The sequence below is a fragment of the Panthera tigris genome, chromosome B1 (assembly GCF_018350195.1).
Source record: "Panthera tigris isolate Pti1 chromosome B1, P.tigris_Pti1_mat1.1, whole genome shotgun sequence".
NCBI lineage: Eukaryota > Metazoa > Chordata > Mammalia > Carnivora > Felidae > Panthera > Panthera tigris.
The window spans coordinates 163,424,053-163,447,462 of record NC_056663.1 but is presented as its reverse complement, the minus strand read 5'-3'; the positions used below and the strand labels follow the sequence as shown (position 1 = coordinate 163,447,462).

The 23,410-nt window shown below is 39.6% G+C and overlaps 1 protein-coding gene across 5 annotated transcripts in view; it reads right to left on the bottom strand.

Annotated features, from left to right (window-relative positions):
- FRYL (FRY like transcription coactivator) overlaps positions 1-23,410 on the bottom strand; it is a 265,419-nt gene that overhangs the window by 60,153 nt on the left and 181,856 nt on the right. For all 5 annotated transcript variants that reach the window (XM_042984565.1, XM_042984561.1, XM_042984562.1 and 2 more), the window contains 10 exons: positions 21,576-21,667; positions 17,417-17,589; positions 15,220-15,380; positions 14,587-14,697; positions 13,634-13,788; positions 13,251-13,350; positions 11,621-11,789; positions 5,682-5,941; positions 5,180-5,320; positions 2,223-2,391 (listed from right to left, as the gene is read on the bottom strand). In XM_042984565.1, the coding sequence (XP_042840499.1) occupies positions 2,223-2,391; positions 5,180-5,320; positions 5,682-5,941; positions 11,621-11,789; positions 13,251-13,350; positions 13,634-13,788; positions 14,587-14,697; positions 15,220-15,380; positions 17,417-17,589; positions 21,576-21,667 (1,531 nt within the window). The remainder of the gene's footprint in view (positions 1-2,222; positions 2,392-5,179; positions 5,321-5,681; positions 5,942-11,620; positions 11,790-13,250; positions 13,351-13,633; positions 13,789-14,586; positions 14,698-15,219; positions 15,381-17,416; positions 17,590-21,575; positions 21,668-23,410) is intronic.

Genomic DNA, 23,410 nt, shown 5'->3' with positions numbered 1-23,410 from the left:
TGAACCTCCAAAAGGTTCAGGAATTCATAGCTTTGAGTATCTCTGGGAGTACTCTGAAGGTGTTGCTAAAATGACAGGCTTGGTGGAAAATCTATTTCAGAGGTAATTGGTCCCCAAAATCTATACCCCTTCCTCTTGTAACAGGGTGGCTCCCTGCCTACACTTCCAGAAATCTTTTCTGATAAGAGTAAATCAAAGATTTCTGGACTAGGGCACATAATTACAGCTGAAAGAATAAGAACTTTATTGAGAATAGGGGAATTGAGTGAAAATATACATCTTAAAATTTGAGATTGTATCCCCTTGAAACCTTCTCACCCCATGGGGCTACCAGAAGGCTTAAAGACTATGCTCTGTGTATGTGTGTGTGTTATCTATGGATCAATGTATTTGTACACACATACACACACAGCTCTACACCCTCTCCTTTAGGTAGATGACTAGTAGAGTTTTGTCTGGGGAATCTGATTAGTCATCCAAGAGAAGAGACCTATAGACACTTATATCAATGAAATCATCATACAACAAATGACAAAGTCAGTAAGTTCCATATATACCTACAAAACATCCAATCAACTTAAAAAAAATTTTTTTAATGTTTATTATTTTTGAGAGAGAGAGAGCATGAGCAAAGGAGGGGCAGAGAGAGAAGGAGACACAGAATCAGAAGAAGGCTCAGCACAGAGCCCAACATGGGGCTTGAACCCGTGAACTGTGAGATCATGACCTGAGCCGAAGTCAAATCTTCAATGGACTGAGCCACCCAGGTGCCCCCCAATCAACTTTTTAATATTCCACTCTTTATCAAAAGACAGATCTAGAATTGGTTGACTTTTGAGAAAAGCTTTTACTAAGACAAATCAAAACAGAACTATATAATAGGAACTTTTGCTGGGAGAAGAAAACTTCATCAGATAAGGAAGACAGTCCAACCATGAAACATGAATAAGGCATTCCTAAAAAAAAAAAAAAAAACAAAAACTAAAGAATAAACTCTTCAGAATTAAAAATATGAAAAGCTTTCAATGGAAGTGTTGTTAGAAATCCCTTAGAAAGTAGAACAAAAAGAGCTAAAAGAGCTAAGAGATGAAAATAGATGCCAGAAAATAAACTATAAAAGATTTCTAATTATACAGATGTTATTAACATGACAGAAACATTCAATATAAACCGAGTGACAAATAATTTCATGGAAATGTAATTTAAAATAGTCTCAGTATTATATTGATTTTAATGGAAGTTATTCCCTCAGGGACACAGTTTCTTCAACTTAAAATATTATAATAACTATACCTGTGTGTGTGTGTGTATGTGTATATATATATATATATATATATATATATGTGTGTGTGTGTATATATATATATGTGTGTGTGTATATATATATGTGTGTGTGTATATATATATATATGTGTGTGTATATATATATGTGTGTGTATATATATATCACTTACATGACTGTATTATATATGCCCAAATAATTATAATATGAAATTACAGAGTAACTCAACAAGTAAGCATTTTCTATATTTAACACACGAATTATATTCATTAAAAAATGCTTGTTGTAGAAGGGGAGGGTGTGCCTGGGTGGCTCAGTTGGTTAAGCATCCGACTCACGGTTTTGTCTCAGGTCATGATTTCGTGGTTCATGAGATCGAGCCCTGCACTGGGCTCTGTGCTGACAACGTGGAGCCTGTTTGGGATTCTCCCTCTCCCTCTCCCTCTCTTTCTGCCCCTCCCCTGCTTTGTTTAGTCTCTCTCTCTCTCTCTGTCTCAAAATAAATAAACAAACTTAAAAAAAATGCTCGTTGTATCTATATTCCAGTTCCAAATACATATGTAAATACGTTTCCCTCTGTAATATTAAGAATTCTCACACTGTCAAACTTCATCACTCATATGAAGATTTACAAAGTCTTGTCAAGTTAATTACCATACATGACTCATGTTTGCTTTTATTTGTTTTTTTTTTCTTAATTTTAGAGACAGCAAGTTGGGGGGGGGGTGGGCAGAGGGAGAAAAAGAGAGAGAGAGACAGAGAGAGACAGAGAGAGGGAGGGAGAGAGAGGAAATCCTAAGCAGGCTTCATGCCCAGCGTGCAGCCCGACGGGGGCGCTGTTATTTTCTCGACGACGTTTAAGGCAAATGCTTGCTAGGGTGAACAATTATGTCACGCTTCCCTTTTGAGACCAAGTTACCAGTTTCAAATGGCTTCTCACCTGAGGTGACAGAAGGGAGTTTGCAGCTGGAAGTGATGCGGTAATACGGGGGGTTATCCATGTGAGTGACCCCCGAGCTGACGGGGTCGGTCAGCTGCAGTTCCCGCACCAGCTCCTCCAGCAACTGCATTGTTTTGTCTCTACCTAAATAGACAATAACTTTCTTCACCTGTCACCAAAGAAATCGTTTGGAGAAGAAAAAGCGAAAGTTTTATTTCCCAAATTGGTCTTGAAACACATTTTAACAGATAAGTTCGACTTTAAATAGCAGGTGAATAAGCACAACTTAAATCTGAACATCCATCAGCAATAGGGCATTAGTCAGCTTTCCAAACACAGTCCCCCCTCCCGGCCCAGTGTTATACTTACGACTGGACATTGTTTAATGGTTCCCACCGTATCTACGACTTCACTATTTTTTTTTTTTAAGAAAAGAAAAAGCTAATTGCTTTTCTGTAAATCAGTTTCTTTTTAATGGAAAGACTGCAATTAATAATATCATCCCAAATTTCCCGTTATTTTCAGTCAGTCAGACTTCAGACCCAGAATGGAGTTTTTATTCTGCTTTTCCTATGCTCCCTATCTAACCCTGCAGTACAGAGTAGTGATCCACTAGAACTGGACTCCAGACCGCACAGCCTGGACTGCAGTGTAGACACATACTAGCTATGCGATCGGACAGCTACTCTCAATTTTCTCTTCTGCAAGACGGGGGCAGGAGCACCCACTTCATATAGCTCGTTAGGATTACGTAAGATTTAATGAAGCATTTTAAATATGCCTAGCACAGAGTATGAGTTACATAAGTGAAAGCACAGAGTATGAGTCACATAAGTTCTGCGTGTTGGCAATATGCATTACTGAATCGCTTACTAACTGATTGGCCTGTCTCTTTTTCCCTTTGTACTTCAACCCTTGCAACTCAAAACATGTGGTCCGCCGGCACGGGCATCATCCTTGGGAGCTGCTAGAAATACAGAGTCTCAGGCTCCACCCTCCAAGTCAGAACTAGACGCCCCGGTGATTCATCTGCACACAGACAACTGAGAAACTGATTCACAGGAGCCCGGGGGCAAATCTTAAAACGTGTTTTATTATATTATACCAGAATCTTATAATGATTACCCATTGACTTACACACAGCTCTGTATCTCTCCAACCTGCTCTATTTGCTAATTCTCTGTTCCCGGGTTCAGTCACCTCAGACCCTGCCAGGTGCCCTCCTGCCCCTGTGCCTTTAACCTGTCTGACTGTAAGGAACTCCCTCAATCCAGTCAAGTCTTCAAGCCCCAGCCCCGCCCCGACTCCACTGCCTTCTCCACAAAGCTTTCCCAACCTTTCACAAACAGATCTGGGTTGGAATCCACTCTACTAAGTGACAGAGCTAAATGGCTGTGTGGCATTGGGGAAGCGACTCTTCTCTCTGCCCTGTTTTATTCACATGTAAAACTGCAGTAATCTTAGCAAACTCAGATCCATTCTGAGAATTAAATGAAACAGTGTCGATGAGGTACCTGTACCCTGCCTGGTCTATAATAAGTGATTAAGAAGAGATAATTAAGAAATTATCATTGTCATCAAAAAGTTCCTTTTAAGTTTCTGGCAAATGGTTATCCCCTGAATTTCATCTTGGCTTCTTGGGAGTTATAACTTCATGCCTGTTTCTTCTTCCAGCCCAATTCACTCATTCATCCATCCAATTTATGGGTGGCGTCTATGTGCCAGGCACTGTTCCAGGCTCTGGGAAGACAGCAATGAACCACACAGACAAAATTCCTGCTCTTGAGGAGAATCTACTGGACTGATGGAGGCAAAAGCAATGAGGCAAATAGGTAAAATATATGTTTGATGATGAGAAGTGCTGGGAAAATCAAGCAAGCAGGGAAAGGAAAAAGAGAGTAGGGGTCGGGACAGGGCATCTGCAGTCTTGGACAGGATGACCAGCAAGGGCCTCAATGAGAATGGACATCTAAGGAAAGACCTGAAGGAGGTGAGGGAGTGAGCAATGTGGCTACGTAGGGAAAGTGCAGAGGCCCCAAGGTGGGAGTGCCAGAGAGCAGGGCAGCAAGGATGTCAGCAGGGCCTGGGGCAGGGGGTCTGGGGGAGAACATGAGGAGATGAGCTCAGAGAGATACGTGAGACCCTGTAACCTTCTACCGCACACCCACCCTTCTCTGAGTGCTTCTCGATGAACATCAATCCTGTGGCATGCCTTAAGAACGCTTTCAGTAACCGAGTTAACTTGGGAGATGTCAGGCGGAGCAAAGCTAGGAAATGGTTTGTGTAAAGTAGGACCTGGAAGAACTTTTACAGCAACATTCTGCGAGCTGTTCTGCAGAGCTTTCCCCTCTAGAAGGTAAACACTGTGACATTCTTCATCACCTCTCTCGCATTACGCTTTCCCTTGCTCCTGGAAGCCGTCGGCACCCTTCTATAGGCCCTGAGCTCTCACTCACCGTTCTGCTCTCGTATCCAGCTCCTGCCTAGCAGAAAGTGCAAACATCCCCCATTCTGTGGTCTCCCTTCAATATCACTTCCTCTCGAGGATCATCTCCAGTCCTCTCAGAGAGCTGCGGTTCCCCGGTTATTCACGTTTATTCTGCAATTTTCCTTTGTAGCCCTTATCAAGACCGTACTTTATCAACTTACTGGTCCATTCATTAAATAAATTAGGTGAAAGTTCAAAGAATAAAATCTCCACCACCCACTGGATTGAAATGCCTGGAACCTAGAAGAGAACCTGGCAATATGCATTATTGAATCGCCTGTCATAAAGGCTAGATGATATCGGCTGAATGAAGCAATGAATAAAATGCATGCGCTATTTCCTGGCGGGGTCCTCACTGTGGCCCCCTGCTTTGCCTCTGCTGGTCTACTACTGCCCACCCTCTGCTACAATAAGAAACCAGGTAAATATTATTAAGCACAATTTTTTTTTAATGAACCTGAATACATACGTAAGGCAAGAGGCTTGGTTCACTATTCACTCCGCAAATGCTGATCAGAAAGTGCAAAATTATTTTCAGGTTTTTTGGCCAGCCATCTGCAAGTGTGGTCCACACGTTCTCCACCTCCGACCAGGCCAGCTCATCACCATACTAGATGCAGGATACACAACACACACTTCAGTGATGACTGCTTGTTAAACACCAAACTTGTCAGAGCACGAAACATTAGAAAATGATGATTTCATACACAGCTTGAATCTTTTCCATACTCCAGAGGAACAATCATTTCTTCCAACAAATACAAACATAAACATCATTAACCATATATGATTTTGTCTCCTCCCCCGAAAACCTATTTTATATCTAATGAGAAGTGCTCTGAATAAAGGAGTTTATAAAGCGTATCTGGTTATCACAGGATTGCCTAATCTTTCCATCTATTTCTAACCTTTTTTACTCCTCTTAACTCAATAATCCTGTGCAGCAACCGCTAACACAAGCCCCATTTTACCTTTGCTGTCATGTACATTAGGTTGTTCAAAACCATCGCAGTGGCTTGTGGGGACCCCCAGCCTTCTCCTCGCAACCAGCGCCTGCTCGTCACCATAAGTTCTCGGTCTTTTAAGGAGTCGTCTTCCTCTTCATTGTGTCGCCTCGCTGTGGGCAAAGGTTTTAAATCTACCAACTCGATGTTGTTCATCCACGGTAACAGGTAGTGTAGCATTACTTGCCTCCCAGCAGGGTGAGCCGTCTGAATTCTCTGGCTTATCTCTGTAATTAAAAACAAGCCAAAAGAGGGAAACACCGGTATCATTTCAGTTTCCTCTGATTTGTCATTAATGTCCACGACTCATTCTTCGAGAAGAAGAAGCCAAGATTTTATTTTTTACTTTTGACAATTATGAGTGCTGTTTCTCCTGTTAATAAATTTCACCTCAATGACATCATAAAGAAAATTAACAACTAACAAAAATCAGATCCTACTTTTATATAAAATACTTTTGGTGGCTCTGACATATAAATGCTTATGCATTATTGGTGGGACTGTAAAACGGTGCGACCACTAGGGTAAACAGTATGGCAGCTCCTTGAAAAGTTAAAACTAGAACTACCATATTATCCAGCAACCCCACTTCTGTATGTATATATATATATATATATATATATATATATATATATATATATCCAGAAGAACTGAAAGCAGGGTCTCAAAGAGATATTTGCATACCCACGTTCATAGCAGCACTATTCACAACAGTCAAGAGGTGAAAGCAATCCAAATGTCCACTGACAAGTAGATGGATAAACAAAATGTGTTATGTATATATACATATATGTGTATATACACACATATATGTATATATACACATATATACATATATGTGTGTATACATATATGTATATATACATAACACATTGTATACACACATTGTATATACATTGTATATACATATATGTATACACACATACACATATATGTATACATATATGTATACACACATATATGTATATATACATATATGTGTGTGCACACACATATATGTATATATACATATGTGTGTTACACACATATGTGTGTACATACACATATACATACACACACACACACACACATATATTCATTCTTACAATGGAAGAATTCCTTCCTTAAAGAAGAAGGGAATTCTGTTGTGCCACAACATGAATGAACCTTGGGGTAATTATGCTAAGTGAAACAAAAACACAAACGCTAAATAATTCTTTTTATGGGAGAGATCTAAAATAATCAATTTCATAGAAATAGAAAGTACAATGGTGGTTAGCAGGAGGTAGGGAGTAGGGGCAAAAGGGAAGTTCTTTAGTGGCTATAGAGTTTCAGCTCGACAGGGTGAAAAATTTCTAGAGATCAATTTCACAACAATGTAAACATACCGAACACTACTGAACTATATACATCTAAAATGATTCCTACGGTAAATTTTATGATGTCTTTTTACCTCAGTAAATATATACATGTAATTAGAAGATAAAAGACAGTCTTTTTACATAGATTACTTTAAACTGACCCATGAAAAATCTCCATATTTTGGTTCTATATAGGGGAGACTCCTATGATGTACTTGTTACTTTCACATTCATCTCATTTAATGATGGTAATAAATCTGTGAGGTAGACAGAGTCTAAGTAATCTGCCTAAGTCAGAAATGTATCGCGTGCCAAAAGATTCAAACACAAGGTTGATTCCAAAGCCCATATGCCTTTATACACAGCTAAATTTCCAAAAGTCACTTTAAATAAACATCTTCTTTCTCCTTGGCCCCCCCTTTTGCCCACCAGGCCTTGGTAGTTATTTACTCATTAAAAGGAGTAAATATAGGGGCACCTGGGTAGCTCAGTAGGTTGGGTGTCTGACTTCAGCTCAGGTCATTGTATCAAAGTTATGGAGTTCGAGCTCCATATTGGGCTCTCTGCTGTCAGTGCAGAGCCTGCTTTGGATTCTCTCTCTTTCTCTCTCTCTCTCAAAAATAAATATTTTTTACAAAAGCAGTAAATACAGAAGTGTAGTGATTTGGAACCTGGCTCTGGAACTGCACACACATGGGTCTGAATCCCAGTTCTACCACAAACAAGCTGCTTGGCCTAGGGCCAACCTGTCAACCTCTGATCCTCGATTTATTACTGTGTAAGAAGAGGGTGACAAAAGCAGATGCCTCATGGGATTACTGTGCACATTCAAAATAGTGCCAATCAAGTGCTCAGTCCCATGCTTTCTGGTTATAACCAGAACTATTCAGAAATTACAATAATCCTTCCTATTAATACATTAATGTTAGTGCCTCCGGTATGAAATGAAAGCCCTGGAGCTCTCAAAGTAGTTGAAGGAAGAGGTCGGACTCGGGGGAGAGGTGGTGTGTGTGGGAGCTGGGGCCACAGCAACAGCAATGGCCTCCCTCAGGGAGACAGGGTCTCTTGAGAAGGAGGCCTGGGATGGAACTCTGGGAACGCGATGACTTCAGATAGAAGAAAAGAATCCAGCAAAAGTGACAGAAAAGGAATACCTCACAGTAGAAGGAAAACTAGGAAATATTAAATTTCTAGAAATCAAGAGAGGTCAGAATGCTAAAAAATGGAAGGTGACTAACATTAATTGCTGGGCAAAGTAGCAAACAGATTGAAGACCAGAAGCTAGTGATTAGATTCAGCAGTGGGAAAGCCTTCAATAAGTTTACAAAGAGGAAACTCAAGCCAACGGAGTCTTAAGGCTATTTATGAAGATGCATGAGGGTGGAGGGCATGATAAAAGTGGATGCAGACACTCAAGGCAAGGTAAAGGGGCAGGAGATGGGTTAGAGGTGGCTGTACAGGGGCGCCCGGGTGGCTCAGTCGGTTGAGCGTCTGACTTCGGCTCAGGTCATGATCTCGCGGCTCATGAGTTCGAGCCCCGTGTCGGGCTCTGTGCTGGCAGCTCAGAGCCTGGAGCCTGCTTCTGCCTCTGTGTCTCCCTCTCTCTCTCTCTCTCTCTCTCTCTCTGCCCCTAACCCACTCGCTTTCTGTCTCTGTCTCTCTCAAAAATAAATAAACATTAAAAAAAATTAATTAAGAAGAAGTGGGTGTATAGGAGGAAAACGATGGGAAGAGCAAGGGTGGGAAGGGCCAGGGAGGGGACAACATTTAAAGATTTCCGCAAGTGGTCCAGAGAGAGGAAGGGGCGGGACCCTCAAATTTCAAAGTGGGCAAAGTTTACATTGACAGCTGTACTCTACAACCCCTAAGAAGCACTGTGCTCATCTTGCCTTGGAAACAATCAGAGTGAAAACTGCACTGAGTAGGTTTACAGGCTATATTTTGGTTTAGAATAAACCATTTTAAGCAAAGCAGTTATAATTAACCAATCCTACTGACAAGGGCGCCTGATGATAGAACTGAAGGAAAAGGGACAAGGTGACTGAGCTGTGGGCATGGTCTACACTCATATCAGCTGCCATCCCGACCCATTTCTGAAGCTCTGAGACTCCGCTGGACTGTTCTGCTCTCTGTGTAGGAGCCCTGAGAAGAAGGCCAGCAGCAGCATCAGTGGCCATGGCGGTCACTGCTTTGCACCGATGACCATGCACACTGATCCTGAAAGGGCTGTCAGGACTGCGAGGGTTACGGAAAAGGAAGGGCTCGGTCACTGCCATCTACCGGTACAAACCAAACAGGCAAACCACTTTAAGATTGAATGTTACGGGAATTTAAATCGTTTTCCCCCCTCCCCCCAGTCAGGTCAGTGAGGGATGGGGAATATTTCCACTACTGAAATGGAGGCTGTGGAAAGATGCCCAAAGAAGGTGAAGGTCACCATGTCTTGACTAAATGAAAGAAAGGGTCCACAGGAGAACTTTCTAATCCCCTGGATGTCCGTTTTGGTGCCTGTCCAATTCTCAGACTAAAATAAGATCTTGTTACAAGTGAAAAGTAGAAAAACCAGGTAAGTGTTCGGTGTTAAAATTAACTCTTTGGTGAAAATTCAAGAACTACAGGAGAACTTGCAATAGTGTCCACTGGGCAGAAGGTTAAACTAGATTTTAAACAAAAATTGTCCTAAAGCTGAGTCTTGGCAGATCCAGATAGAGAGCACATCTTGCCTGACACATAGTCCCTCTGTTTTAGACGCCCACGGCAGGAACAGTTGTTGGCCCCAAGGAAAGGAAACTGAACCAGAAAGCAATGTGGGATCCTAAGAGATAGTTTTGCTTAAGGCACTGCAGGCCCTTTCCCTATGATTACAGGTTTTCCTTAAAGAAAGAAACCTGGATCTCTGCCCATTTTTATTATTAATGACAGACCAATGCACAAGTTATATACTAGAAGACTCAGGAAGTTCTGTGTCTACCAAAGAAATGTTTTTATTTATTTCTATTTTTAAATCATATTTCTTTATTTAATTTTTAAAATGTAGTATTTATTTTGAGAGAAACAGAGACAATGCAAGTGAGGGAGGGGCAGAGAGAGGGAGAGAGAAAGAGGGAGAGGGAAAGGAAAAGGGAGACGGAGAGGGAATCCCAAGCAGGCTCCATGCTGCCAGCACAGAGCCTGACACAGGGCTTGAACTCATGAAACCATAAGATCATGACCTGAGCCAAAACCAAGAGTCAGACGCTTAACCAACTGAGCCACCCAGGCCCAGCTATTTCTTTATTTTGAAAGCGAGTGGGACAGAACACAGGAGGGGCAGACACAGAGGGAGACAGAGAGAATACCAAGCAGGTTCCATATTGCCAGTGCAGAACCCGATGTGGGGCTCAATCTCACATACCATGAGATCACGATCTGAGCCGAAATCAAGTGTCAGTCACTTAACTGACAGAGCCACCCAGGTACCCCTATTTTTATTTTTTTTTTAATGTTTATTTATTTATTTTGAGAGAGAGAAAGAGGGAGAGAGAAAGAACGTGCGTGTATGCAAGGTGGGGAGGGGCAGATACAGAGAATTCTAACCACACTCTGTGCTATCAGTGCAGAGCCCAACACAAGGCTCAATCTCACAAACTGTGAGATCATAAGATGAGCCAAAATCAAGAGTCAGAAGCTTAACTGACTGAGCCACACACAGGTGCCACAAGAAATATTTTAATTTAATTATTTTCTTTAAAGCTCATGTTTTTGAGAGAGAGAAAGGGTGCACATGCACACAAGCAGAGGAGGGGCAGAGAAAGAGGGACAGAATCCCAAGCAGGCTCTGCACCATCAGCGGGCAGCCCGCTGTGGGGCTTAATCCCGGGAATTGCAAGGTTATGATCTGAGATGAAATCAACAGTCTGATGCTTGGGGCACCTGGGTGGCTCAGTCAGCTAAGCATCCGACTTCAGCTCAGGTCATGATCTCGTGGTTTGTGAATTCAAGCTCCACGTCAAGCTCTGTGCTGACAGCATCCTGCTTTGGATTCTGTGTCTCCCTCTCTCTCTGACCCTCCCTCCACTCACATTTTCTCTCTCTCTCTCTCTCTCTCTCTCTGTCTCCAAAATAAACATAAAAAGAAGAAGTCTGATGCTCCACCAACTGAGCCACCCAGGCACCCCCCAAACATGTTTTTAAATTGCATGTGAAGCCTCTCTTTTTTTTTTTTCCACTTTTTGCAAGGCAAAGAAGAAAGGAAGGCAAAGTGAGAAGCCTGGAAAGACTTCATTAATAAGAAATTTACATATCATGAGGGGATTAGTATTAAGAGTTCTTATTAAAGAAAACACTCTCTCACATAAAGGCATGTTTTATTTTAGGGGTGTCTGGCTGGCTCAGAGGAGTGTGCGACTCTTAATCTCGGGGTCACGAGTTTGAGTCCCACATGTGGTGTACAGATAAATAAAGAAAACTTTAAAGACATGTTTTGTTTTGATTCAACCTCAAATTTCATATATGTAAAATGTCCTAAAAGTAGCTATTTAGAAACGATTCCTAATGAAAACCCACTAACCAGTTCAATGATCATACCTGAGAACATGGCGAGAGTTAGCTCAGGATAAGCCCTTGCTAACTCCTCGGATAACTGATAATACGAAACAGAATACAGGTGCGGCAGAGGAGACAGCTGGCTAAGTACTCCATCTGTTCTCTGAACTTCCAACTTGTGAGCATAGCGAAACATCTTCGGTTCCAGGATCTGCAGGAATGTAGAGTAAAGATTTCATGAGTCCTCTAAATTTCAGCTATAATTGAAAAACAAAATCTCACAAGAATTATTCCAGCTTAAAAATAATATAGGTATGTATATTGAAAGTATTCCAGATGTTACTTTTTTTTTTCTTTTTTCTTTTTTTAGCATTTATTTATTTTTGAGAGAGAGAGAGACAGAGCGTGAGTGGGGGAGGGACAGAAAGAGGGGGAGACACAGAATCTGAAGCAGGCTCCAGGCTCTGAGCTGTCAGCACACAGCCTGACACGAGGCTTGAACCCACAAGCCGTAAGATCATGACCTGAGCCAAAGTCAGATGCTTAACCGACTGAGCCACCTAGGCGCCCCAAGATGTTAATTTCTAATTCCTAGAAATGTCTGCAAATGCTCTGTAATTGTTTACAAGGCTTTATATTCCTTGAGCTTAATGCCAACGGTTTGAGGCAGTAGCAGTCTGAAAATGACTTAAGCAACTTACTATACCATTACTTGAAGAAAATTTACCACTTCCCAGTTCAAAAACAGGATTATACGAAACATGTATAAGTGAAAAAAAATCTTCAAATAGATCTTGGTTACATACAGATCAAATAAGGAATATGATTTAAAAATTCTTTAACATTACACTATATAGAGAGTGATACCACTGACCTTTCTTCCTAATTAATTAAGACATTAGGGTGTAATTCCTGAGATGGTCACAACCACCATCAATACCACTTTGAGCCCTCTGGAAAAATCAGCATCTAATTGAATCTCATTCTTGGTTAAAAGAGAAAAATCTCACCCTATTAACAATTAGATATTGTATGATGATGGAATATCCATGCTTGGGAAGTAAACTTTCTATGTTATTTTTCTTGGTCTAATAAAGAAAAATTATACAAGGTCATCAAAGAAGAGCTAATTACTTTTTACTTCGTTCTCAAAAAATCATTTGGCTCACATTATTCTTATCTGGCAGGTCCTGACCACTCAATTTGTGTAAGTACTTGCACACATATGGGCACATACAGGTGCATGTGTGGGAGTATATATGTGACCCCTTTGTAATACACTTCTGAACAGTCTGTATTATTTGTAGACTTAAGTGACCCATATTATCTTTGTCTTCTATTTGTAATGATAATCAGGAATTGATACCATGTCTCCCCACTGAAAATAAAGCTGAATATTTATAGACTTTCAAGGCAAGAATAGATAGCAATGCTTCATGAAATCCTCAATAAGAAATATTTTAACTATGGGCGCCTGGGTGGCTCAGCTGGTTAAGCCTCGGACTCTTGATCTCCACTCCAGCCCTGTGTTGGGCTCTGCGTGTACAGTGTGGAGCTTGCTTGAGATTCTCTCTCTCCTTCTCTCTCTGCCCGTCCCCTGCTTGCACTCTTTCTCTCTCAAAAATAAATAAATAAACTTAAAAATTATTTTAACTAATATTTGCTTACATACCTGTAAAAGTTGCATAGCAACCTCATAGATGCTTCGAGAAGAATCAGCTGCTTTAAACAGGATCAGATTCAGGAGCATCACTGTATCACACTGATAATCCCTAGGGACAAATTTTACATGTTAGGTAAATGTTAAGAGGCTTTCACACCGTTAATAAATATGATACACAAAGGGTGGAGCTGCAGACATGCAGCTTTTAAAGCAATGAAGTGACTAGGGGTTTGTTTTTAAGGCAAAAGGTACAACAGATGCATGGTGATCGTTATTCTTATTTTGGTTACATTTCATTAGAGCTCAGGGAAGCAAAACACTGGTTTCTTAGTATTTTTCTTTAAGAAAAAAAAAAAAGCTAAATAAAATATGGAAGCCAGTATCTAGAGTACCTGTTCTGGAATACATTAGCTATGGCTTTAAAGCAGCCAGCTGCCACTCTCTTGGAACCAGTGTAACATCGGTCCACAGCCCAGTACATCAGGTTGCTCTGATCCGGGTTCAGCTCCAGCAGTAATGTAACTGCTTCACAGCCCAACTGATGAACCTAAGGAAAGGCCACAAGATTGCCCGGGAGAAAGAAATTTATATAACTACTTCCCCATATTTTTATTCAAATCACACAGTATATATATTTATTGTATTTAAGCACAAATCTCAGTCTCCTTTTGTTCAACCTCTTCTCATTTTATTTAGCCAAAAGGAAACAAATGACATGGATAAACTATACTTTTTCCACAAGACTCTGCGTAGTACAATTCTCTCCTCCAGCAGAGCCCTAAAGGCGGCTGATGAATATGCACAGTGATTCAGTGCTTTCAGAAAAGTGAGTTATTAACCTCTCCAGTTATTTTTATCAAGCTTTATTCTTGTCTGGGATAACCTAATAGAAAAATTATTCTGAGGGGAAAAAAATGTAAGTTCTATTTTAAATTGTGAAGTCTGTGCATGTACAGCAGGAGAATAAAGAATAGGGAAGACAAGAAAGATTAATTGGGGAGTGGTAAAAAAAAGGAAATTAAGCATAACAAATAACACGTATTTCTTCCATGGAGCTCAATGTATTCTATATTAATATACTTTAGATTTAGAACCCTATTGTGAGATATATGTATACACTACTATATTAACCCTATAATAATTAACATTATTTAAGTAATAAATAAGAATTAGAAAATTGTTAAATTGCTGCATCCTATTTAATTTTATATAATATGCTTTTTGTTTATATTCTAATCTGTCTCCTATTAAAAAAAAAAAAGATTGGTTTTCAGTGGGTCATAGTGTAACTCCAAATAATGCAGTGCCATTTATTATGAAATCTTAAAGGAACTGTCATAATTACCTTTTTGTCCAGAGAGTCCAAAATGTTATCCAACCATTTGTACAAATAGCCATCTGATGAAAGTCCTACATTATCTGCAACAGGGCCACAACATAGTACAGCAGACATAGCCTTCAAACAATAATATTAGAATTACATTTAAAACATTTAAGAGGTTATATGTTGGCTGTTTAATGTGAAGAGGCAGGATATTTTTATTCATGCTTATGTGGCCACAATACCTTTAATTCTTTACAAAGAAAAGCGTAATAGTAATTTTTGAAACTAAGTAATTTATTATGAGTAGTAAGTGAATGGATGATATCAAATTAGGCATGGAGTTTGAACAGTACTGGAAGAGAAGAGGGGGGAAAAAGACGAAGAAAAAGTACTTAAGGAAAAAGAAGCAATTCTCAGTTCTTTAAGAAAATAGTGTTTAAATTTTGGGTGGATTCTATAACTTCTTTGCGTTGTATTTTATGCATTTAAATAAGCATACAGTATAAATGTTTTCATACAGCAGGCAAATATTTATTCTAATGTTCTCAAGGTACTAAGAAGAAATCTATCCTCTTTACAATACTAGGCAATGAGAGACAAAAAAATTTACACTCTTCACGTAAGAAAAAAGAAAGCAGATTTCTAAGTAAATACCTTTAGGGCACAGTACTGATGTCTGTTAATTTGCATATTTCTGTCACTGTATCTGTCCAAGGGTGTAAACATGATGCTGAAAGGGCCTGCCCAGTGACTGAACAGCATAAACAGACTGTGACGAAGGCTCTGTTGAGGGAAGATACTTCTTCTCTGGTGCACTGTAAATAAAAAATAGATGGGAAAACAATGATTCCCATTTCCCTTTATTTTAATGTGCACGCCAACTTATTTGGCATTGAATATGCAATATTATAAAAAAGAAAGCAGAAGTTTTTATCTTAAACTGCCAAAAACCTCCTCCGTGGCAGAAATCATTTCCACATACGCAAGTCACAGGAACAGGGCTGATCAGACTATGACACCACGCAGCATAGCGTTGTGAGAGATTCAGGACCTGCAAGCACGATTTCAAGGGAGGTACGAGGACCCTGCCTCTCTCCCTGGCTGTTGCTGCTCACACGGTAAGCGGGGCCGAGACATCAACACGAACACAACTCTGGATCTCGGTTCAATGTCAAGTGAAATCTTTGGACGAGATAAGTTGTTTTTAAGCTGTATGTTTTTAGCAGCACAGCTGTCTTTGTCAAAGAATCAAGAATCCTTACATGGAATCTTGATACACAAAACAGACAAAGGAGGGGCTGATCTACTTGAACTCAGGGGTAAGGCCTAGAGTCTAAACCCATTCTGCTGCCTCTTGCTGCTGGCAGCAGAGGAAAAACGACACAGTTTGAAAACGACTGGTTGAGATGATCTCCGCGGATTCTCTCCACGTTAAAATTGCATCTACAAATTCTCGGTGTCAATCCTTGTTGAAGAAACCCAACAGTATCTTAATGAACCAATCTGGAAGTTGTAGGAAAATGTTTAGCAATGGACTAAATTCTATCTTTATGTTAATGGGCTTCAGATCAGAAAAGTTAGAGGGAAAGAATGTTCTTTCCCTCTAACTGGCATCATTTCCTCTAAAGTTCCAAATAGGGCTCCTGCACTTGAAATTAAGATACCTAAGAAATGTTTACTGGACTCTCTTATAAAACACAGCCCATGCTCTTACTTTAAAAGCCAACTGTTTGCATGTATTTTTAAAGCTAACAAAATTATTCTTTTTCAGAAAGAAAAGGGAAAAAAATTGTGTTTACATTTATACCAAAGGCTACAGTCACATTTTTATGTCTTATACTTGTACAGAATTTATGGCTTTTTAAAACGTAATTGCATAAATTAATATTTCTAGTGCCTAAACCACTATCTGCCATTTGGTAGGTACTCAACAATAGGTACTCTGACCTGAAAGGAACCAATCAATAACACTGTATCTTTGGTATATTTTGTAACTGCAGACTACACCCTTCTTCCATTACTCAAAAGTATCTTGTTAATTCTATTCTCATTACTATTTCTTTTTGCTTACTACACCTAGAACAAGCTCTGCCTAAGAAGATTATCCGAGGGGCACCTGAGTGGCTCAGTCAGTTAAGCGTCCGACTTTGGCCCCGGTCATGATTTCATGGCTCATGAGTTCGAGGCCTACTTCAGGCTCTATGCTGACAGCTCAGAGCCTGGAGCCTACTTCGGATTCTGTGTCTCCTTCTGTCTCTGCCCCCCCCCCTGGCTTGCACTCTGTCTCTCTCTCCTTCAAAAATAAATAAACATTAAAAAAATTTTTTTTAAATAAAAGAATAGAATTTTTAAAAATAAAAATAATAGAAGAATATTCTATTGACTTCTTAAATTTAGTTAGTGTCTTGATTATCATTAAAAATCTAGGTGGGGTTGTTTTTTTATTTCTACTCACACCACTAATTGAAAGCTAAAACAAACGCTTGCCATCCATGTTATGCTGACATATTTTCCACTATGTTTTAGCTGCTTTAGCACCTGAGACTGCAAACCCTCATGGGAAGAAAATATATGACGGTCGCTTAATAATTCAATAATGTTTTAAGAAACTGAAAATAGGGGTGCCTGGGTGGCTCAGTCAGTTAAGCATCCGACTTCGGCTCAGGTCATGATCTCACAGTTCGTGAGTTCGAGCCCCTTATCGGGCTCTGTGCTGCCAGCTTAGAGCCTGGAGCCTGCTTCAAATTCTGTGTGTCCCTCTCTCTCTGCTCCTCCCCCACTCATGCTCTGTCTCTCTCGCCTTCAAAAATAAATAAAAACATTAAAAAAAAAAGAAACTGAAAATAATTACCTGGAACATTCTGAATGATATTCGCCACTAAGGCACTAAAATGGCATCGTATATCCTTCAGTGTGTCAGAGTCTTTCTCATTTTCTGCTTCCAGGAGTTGTCGCGTTAAATCTACATATTCCAATAAAGTGTTGTTGAGGAAATGTGTTTCATTATCAAGGCCACCACTTGCACTGAAAATATTGGAAAAAAAAAAAAAAAAAGAAAATGTGATTTTAAATTATAATTTCAATCAAAATAAATTCCTAGTAATCAAACCAGAATAATACACAGTAGACCCTTAAACGATGGGGGGGCTTCGGGTACCCACTCACACCACTCCAGTCAAAAATCTGTATATAACTTTTAACTCCACAAAACTTAGCAATTAATAGCCTATTGTTGGCTGGAAACCTTGCCGATAACATAAACTGTTGATGAACATATATATTGCATGTCATACATATTATGTACTATATTCTTGCAATAAAGACAGAGAAAATGAAATCCTAAGAGAAAACACATTTATATTACTGTACTGTTAAAATTCACATACAAGTGGGCCTGTGCAGCTCGAATCTATGTTCAAGGATCAACTAACTGTGTATTAAACTTGGCATGGTCATGATGGTGTGCAACTTAATATACAAAAATTAAATGAACATGATTTTGGCTTACAAATATGAGATAGATTGTGCTTTTTTAAAGTTTATTTTAGGAGACAGAGCATGTGAGTAGGGGAGGGGCAGAGACAGAGGGATAGAGAGAATCCCAAGCAGGGTCTGCACTGTTAGCACAGAGCCCAATGCAGGGCTCGATCCTATGACTCTGAAATCATGACCTCAGTTGAAATCAAGAGTTGGACACTTGACTGACTGAGCCACCCAGATGCTCCTAGATGATGCTTCTTCCTCTTTTTTTTTAATGTTTATTTTTGAGAGAGAGAGAGAGAGAGAGAGAGACAGCGCGTGAGTGGGGGAGGGGCAGAGACAGAGGGAGACACAGAATCCAAAGCAGGCTCCAGGCTCTGAGATGTCAGTACAGAGCCTGATGCGGGACTCAACCCCATGAGCCGTGAGATCATGACCCAAGCTAAAGTCAGATGCTCAACCTACTGAGCCACCCAAGTGCCCCTAGATGGTGCTTCTTAATCAAGAAACTACTGCAATTTATATTATTCAATTCCATATCTGCTTTTAATCGACTATTCTGAGTGCTGAATGTTATTCCTTCTCTGGCAAAATATATAGTTTTTCAAAATAAGGAAATAAGGAGGCATACGGGATAGGAAGGATCAGTTCAGAAGGGTAGAAAGAAGAAAGACTAGCTGTATATATTCTCCTAGTTGCCACGCATATTCATATCATGCCTTTGGCATAATCAATCAAATATCCATTAGGTATTTATTCTCTGCAAGATTCTAAAACAGGTAGTACTAGGGACACGAAACTTTAAGAGAATTCAAGTACGAGTGGTGGTTTTCAAGTCTTCTTATACCCGTGGAATTGTCTCAAAAATCTGCAGTAATTTTCTCCCTGAGGCAAGGGCTCTCTGCCTGGAAACCAAAGACCAGAAAGGCTCCTTTGGTTAGTCAGAAGTCTTGGGTTCCAGTCTTGTTCCATTGTTTATAAAGGATTTGACCAGTAGCTACCTCAGAGCATTTTAGTAAGACTATAAATGAGTTACTATGTAAGAAAGAGAAAATGAAATCATAAGAGAAAATGAATCATAATCTTATTAGTAAACCATAAGTGCTATATAAATGATGATGTTACATTACATTCATTTTGATCAGTTTTCCTTGCTATATTTGAAAAGTACTTCTAAAATACAAGATTTTAAAAGTAAAACTAATTTTTAATAGTTGTGAAGAGCTTCTTGTAAACATCGTAGGAGTGGCCTGGTTGGCTCAGTTGGTTAAGCATCCGACTTCGGCTCAGGTCATGATCTCACAATTCGTGAGTTCAGGTGCTGACAGCTCAGAGCCTGGAGCATGCTTCAGATTTTGTCTCCTCTCTCTCCCTGCCCCTTGCCCACTTGCATGTGCTCTCTCAAAAGAATAAACATCCTAAAGCCATGAAAACAAGAGTAAGGAATCACCATGGTATTACAGCATCTTAAAAATACCAGTCTACAATAAAAATATGTTCAATGAATTCATAATGAAATGTGTCCCCTCCCTTTTTTTGAGAGAGAAAAGGTGCAAGTGAGAGAGGGGCTGAGAGAGGGTGTGTGTGTGGGAGAGAGAGAGAGAGAGAGAGAGAGAGAGAGAGAGAGAGAGAGAAGCAGGGCTCACCCAAGCAGGGCTCATGTTCACCCCAAATGGAGCTCGAGCTCACCCGACGCGGAGCTCGAACTCAAGAACCATGAGATCATGACCTGAGTTGAAGTCAGATGCTTAATGACTGAGCCACCCAGGCACCTTTCTTTTCTTTTCCTTTTTTTTTGAAATGTTTCCCTTTATTCCTTAAATGAGTGTTTTTAATTTCTGAGTCATGATTTATTATTGGATGGGAAACCAATTTAATAGACTGCAACCTGACCCAGAATAAAACATTCATTCATTTAACAAATATTCATTGAGTACTTCCTATGCATGAGGCACACAGGATCAGCTTGAGGAACAAAACAAAGATCCCTGCCTTCTTGGCATTCGGAATTCATCTTTTTTGCCTTAATCAAGGAAATAAAAAGTCCATAATAGCAACAGCCTTATAGGATTACTTTCTCTTAAAAAAAAAATCAAACAAAACCAAAACCATAACTGTGTTCAAAACCATTACTGCCCAATGGTGAGTACAGCTTTTGCAATTAAATTTTAAATACACCAACATCCTGCAGTTTCCCAAAATAGTACCATTCAAAGATTCTCCATTCACTAACGTTACATTAAAAGCAACAACCAAAAAAAGATCCAGGTATGTATTAGGTTGTTGATTTTTTGCATGAAGCCCAGCATGTTTCAAATTTTCTTTTCCTGACTTCCACTGTTTTATTTTTGTGTAAGACAAAAAAAAGGAATGATGTTTCTTTTTCTTTCTTCTCATTTGCTTTTCATTTACTATAAAAGAAAAGGTAATCAGTGGTTTAAATTCTCTTTAATTAAAGCTCTATTTTTGAAAGCACTTGTCAAAAAAGCACTTGATGCAAACTATGAAAGGGAGGACAATGCCAGAGTAACAACACTGCACTATTATTAACATTCTTTTTTCCTCAGGATCTCTTTTCAGTTACCTTTTTTTGAAGACGATCAGATCTCTCTTTTTTTCCCTCCTTCAATAAACAGTCAGGTAACACCATTATCTTTCCTAAGGAAATAGGTAGTTCTCAACCCAAAGCTGATGGAATTTTCCTCGAGGGGCTGGTCTTAGTGCCAAAATGCCTTTATTCTAACAATGTCTTCAATGCGGAAGGGTGGAAAGTTATGAATTATGATTTATATTCATGGATTTTGTGATTTTCCCCAATAGGAAAGACTAATAGATGACTGGGATAAATTTGTAAACTTTATAGTGTTTAGCCTATATCTATCTATCTATCTATCTATCTATCTATCTATCTATCTATCTTAGATGTATAGATAGATGTATATATATATGATTTTACAGTCTACAAGAAATACATCTTTATTTTTATTTATTTATTTTTAACGTTTATTTATTTTTGAGGCAGGGAGAGACAGAGCACGAACAGGGGAGGGTCAGAGAGAGGGAGACAAAGAATCTGAAGCAGGCTCCAGGCTCTGAGCTGTCAGCACAGAGCCCGACGCGGGGCTCGAACTCACGGACCGCGAGATCGTGACCTGAGCCGAAGTCGGCTGCCCAACCGACTGAGCCACCCAGGCACCCAAGAAATACATCTTTAAAATGAGGTAAGATAAAGTTAACTTAGTCACAAAACAAGGCTACTGTCCTCTTGCCTGAGTTACTAGATTCCTACAAATATCAAAATCCTAGGAACGTCATACCCAATTTTTTCCCGAAGCAATCTAGTACTAGTGGTAGATTTTTTTTCAACATGTTTTTTAGCCACTGGCTAATACTAGATGGACTGGCAAATAATGCTCACAGCGTTGAAGGTTTTTATTATTGTTGCAAGCGTGCTTTGTTTTTATGTATTTCGTAAGAGACAATATTATGTTCCCTAATCAAAGTTTTACAAATCAAAATCCAACACTGACCTGTGACTAATGACACCCGCGTCTGCCAGCAGTTCAAATATTCGTACCAGTTGTACTCGCAAAATATCTCGACGCCTGCGACGCTTCATATTCTGTTCCAGAGATAGAAAGATACTAAGTAAAATTCCTTCCGGGAAGTCGATAGCGAACTTAGGATTTTAGGGCTCATTGCGATTATTTTGTTTGTGTAATGTGGACTTTGAGCAGTCTGGTGGCCACTGAATCAGAGAGACATGTGCAGATAGTTTGATTAATGAGCCAAATAAAATCACATGACAGTTTGTGCGGCCATACCCCTTGTGTGGGGAGAAAATAAAATCCTATAGTTACCTCACAGTTACAGTTACTTTTAGGTTATTTGCTAATCTGACAACTTCAGAAGAACTGAAGCGGTTAGTCAACGGTTCTCACTGAAAGCAAAAGAATCCCTAAGATGTCCCCCCGAATAGAACAGAAGGGCGGGGAAAATAAAAAAATAACACAAAGGAGAATGAAGAAACCCCACAGATTTTGCTTGTGTCAAAGTTTTCCACTCACGGATTAATTTTGACACAAAAACGAAACACAAAAGAAAAAATTTATCTGATCATTATGGTATGAACAAATTTGTCTTATTAGAGCCAAAGGACAAATGGCTAGCTTATAATTGCTATAACATCTCCACTGGATTCTGCTTCCAGTGGGAACTCATGTAGTAGGAAGAGACAGATTTGCTGCATCATTTTCTTCTATTGCTCATTATGTCACCATGATGTAATTTTCACAGTACAGAGCAACTAGAAACCTACAAACCCCAGATTCCTGCCTTGCATAAGCAGGCCAATTTGCTGATAACCAGCTCATTACAACTACTAGTTCGTTTAGCTCTTTATAAAGTTTACAGCAATTCATACTGAACAGGATGGTTTCTAAACAGCTTTTGAGGATTTCTGCAACGTTTTAACTGACTTGTTTTCATCTCATCCCTGTAGAAAGACTGAGTCTACAGCACTCAAAATAAATCTTACATTCAAGGAACATCATTGTACTTATCTATTCACTTGCTATGATGACTTCTCTCCCCTGAAATTCTGAAGTATAAATATTGCTACTTAATTTTGCTTCCATTTCCATTTTCCTCTGGTAATCCTTTAACTTTCATGCTATACTGTAATCAACATGATCATTCTGAAACAAAAGTCTAATCAATTACTAAATGGGGATACTATCACTACTCCACCAGGCTAAATTAAAGAAAGGAAATAAAGAAGTACAGATGCTGTCTTACAGTTTCTAAAGAGTAGCTATTATCCCCATCTCCCTCTCCTGTTTTAATTCCTTGGTGACATAAAGAGCAGTGATTCTCAGTCATCTACACCAGGCTCATCTACAGTGGTTTTTAGAAGATTTCTGGGCTCCATTCCAGGGATTCTCATTCAACAGGCCCAGGAATCTATAATTTTTAGGAAGCTCTCCAGGCAATTCTCGGATGCCTATGCCATACGGTAACCACTGGACTACTAAATAAAGCAGAGACCAGGAGTCTGTCATGAGATAATTCCTACCTTGCTTTGCAGCATAACCAATCACTTTCTCCATAATATAATCACGCAAAAGAATCTGCAGTGTTCAAATTCTTTCATAAAGTTTGCAAATGCTATTTCTCTGCCTAGAATGTCTTCCCCTTGCTTATCCACCAAGGAATGTGCTTCAAACTTCAGCTCAAATATTGGTGCTTCCTGCCTATTTTTCCTTCACAGGCAGAGCCAGAGGCTTTTCCTCTCTACAGTCTGTACAACCTCTTACCTATGACTTCGTTTGAGTGAATAACACATTGTTATAGTTATGGTTTGCAT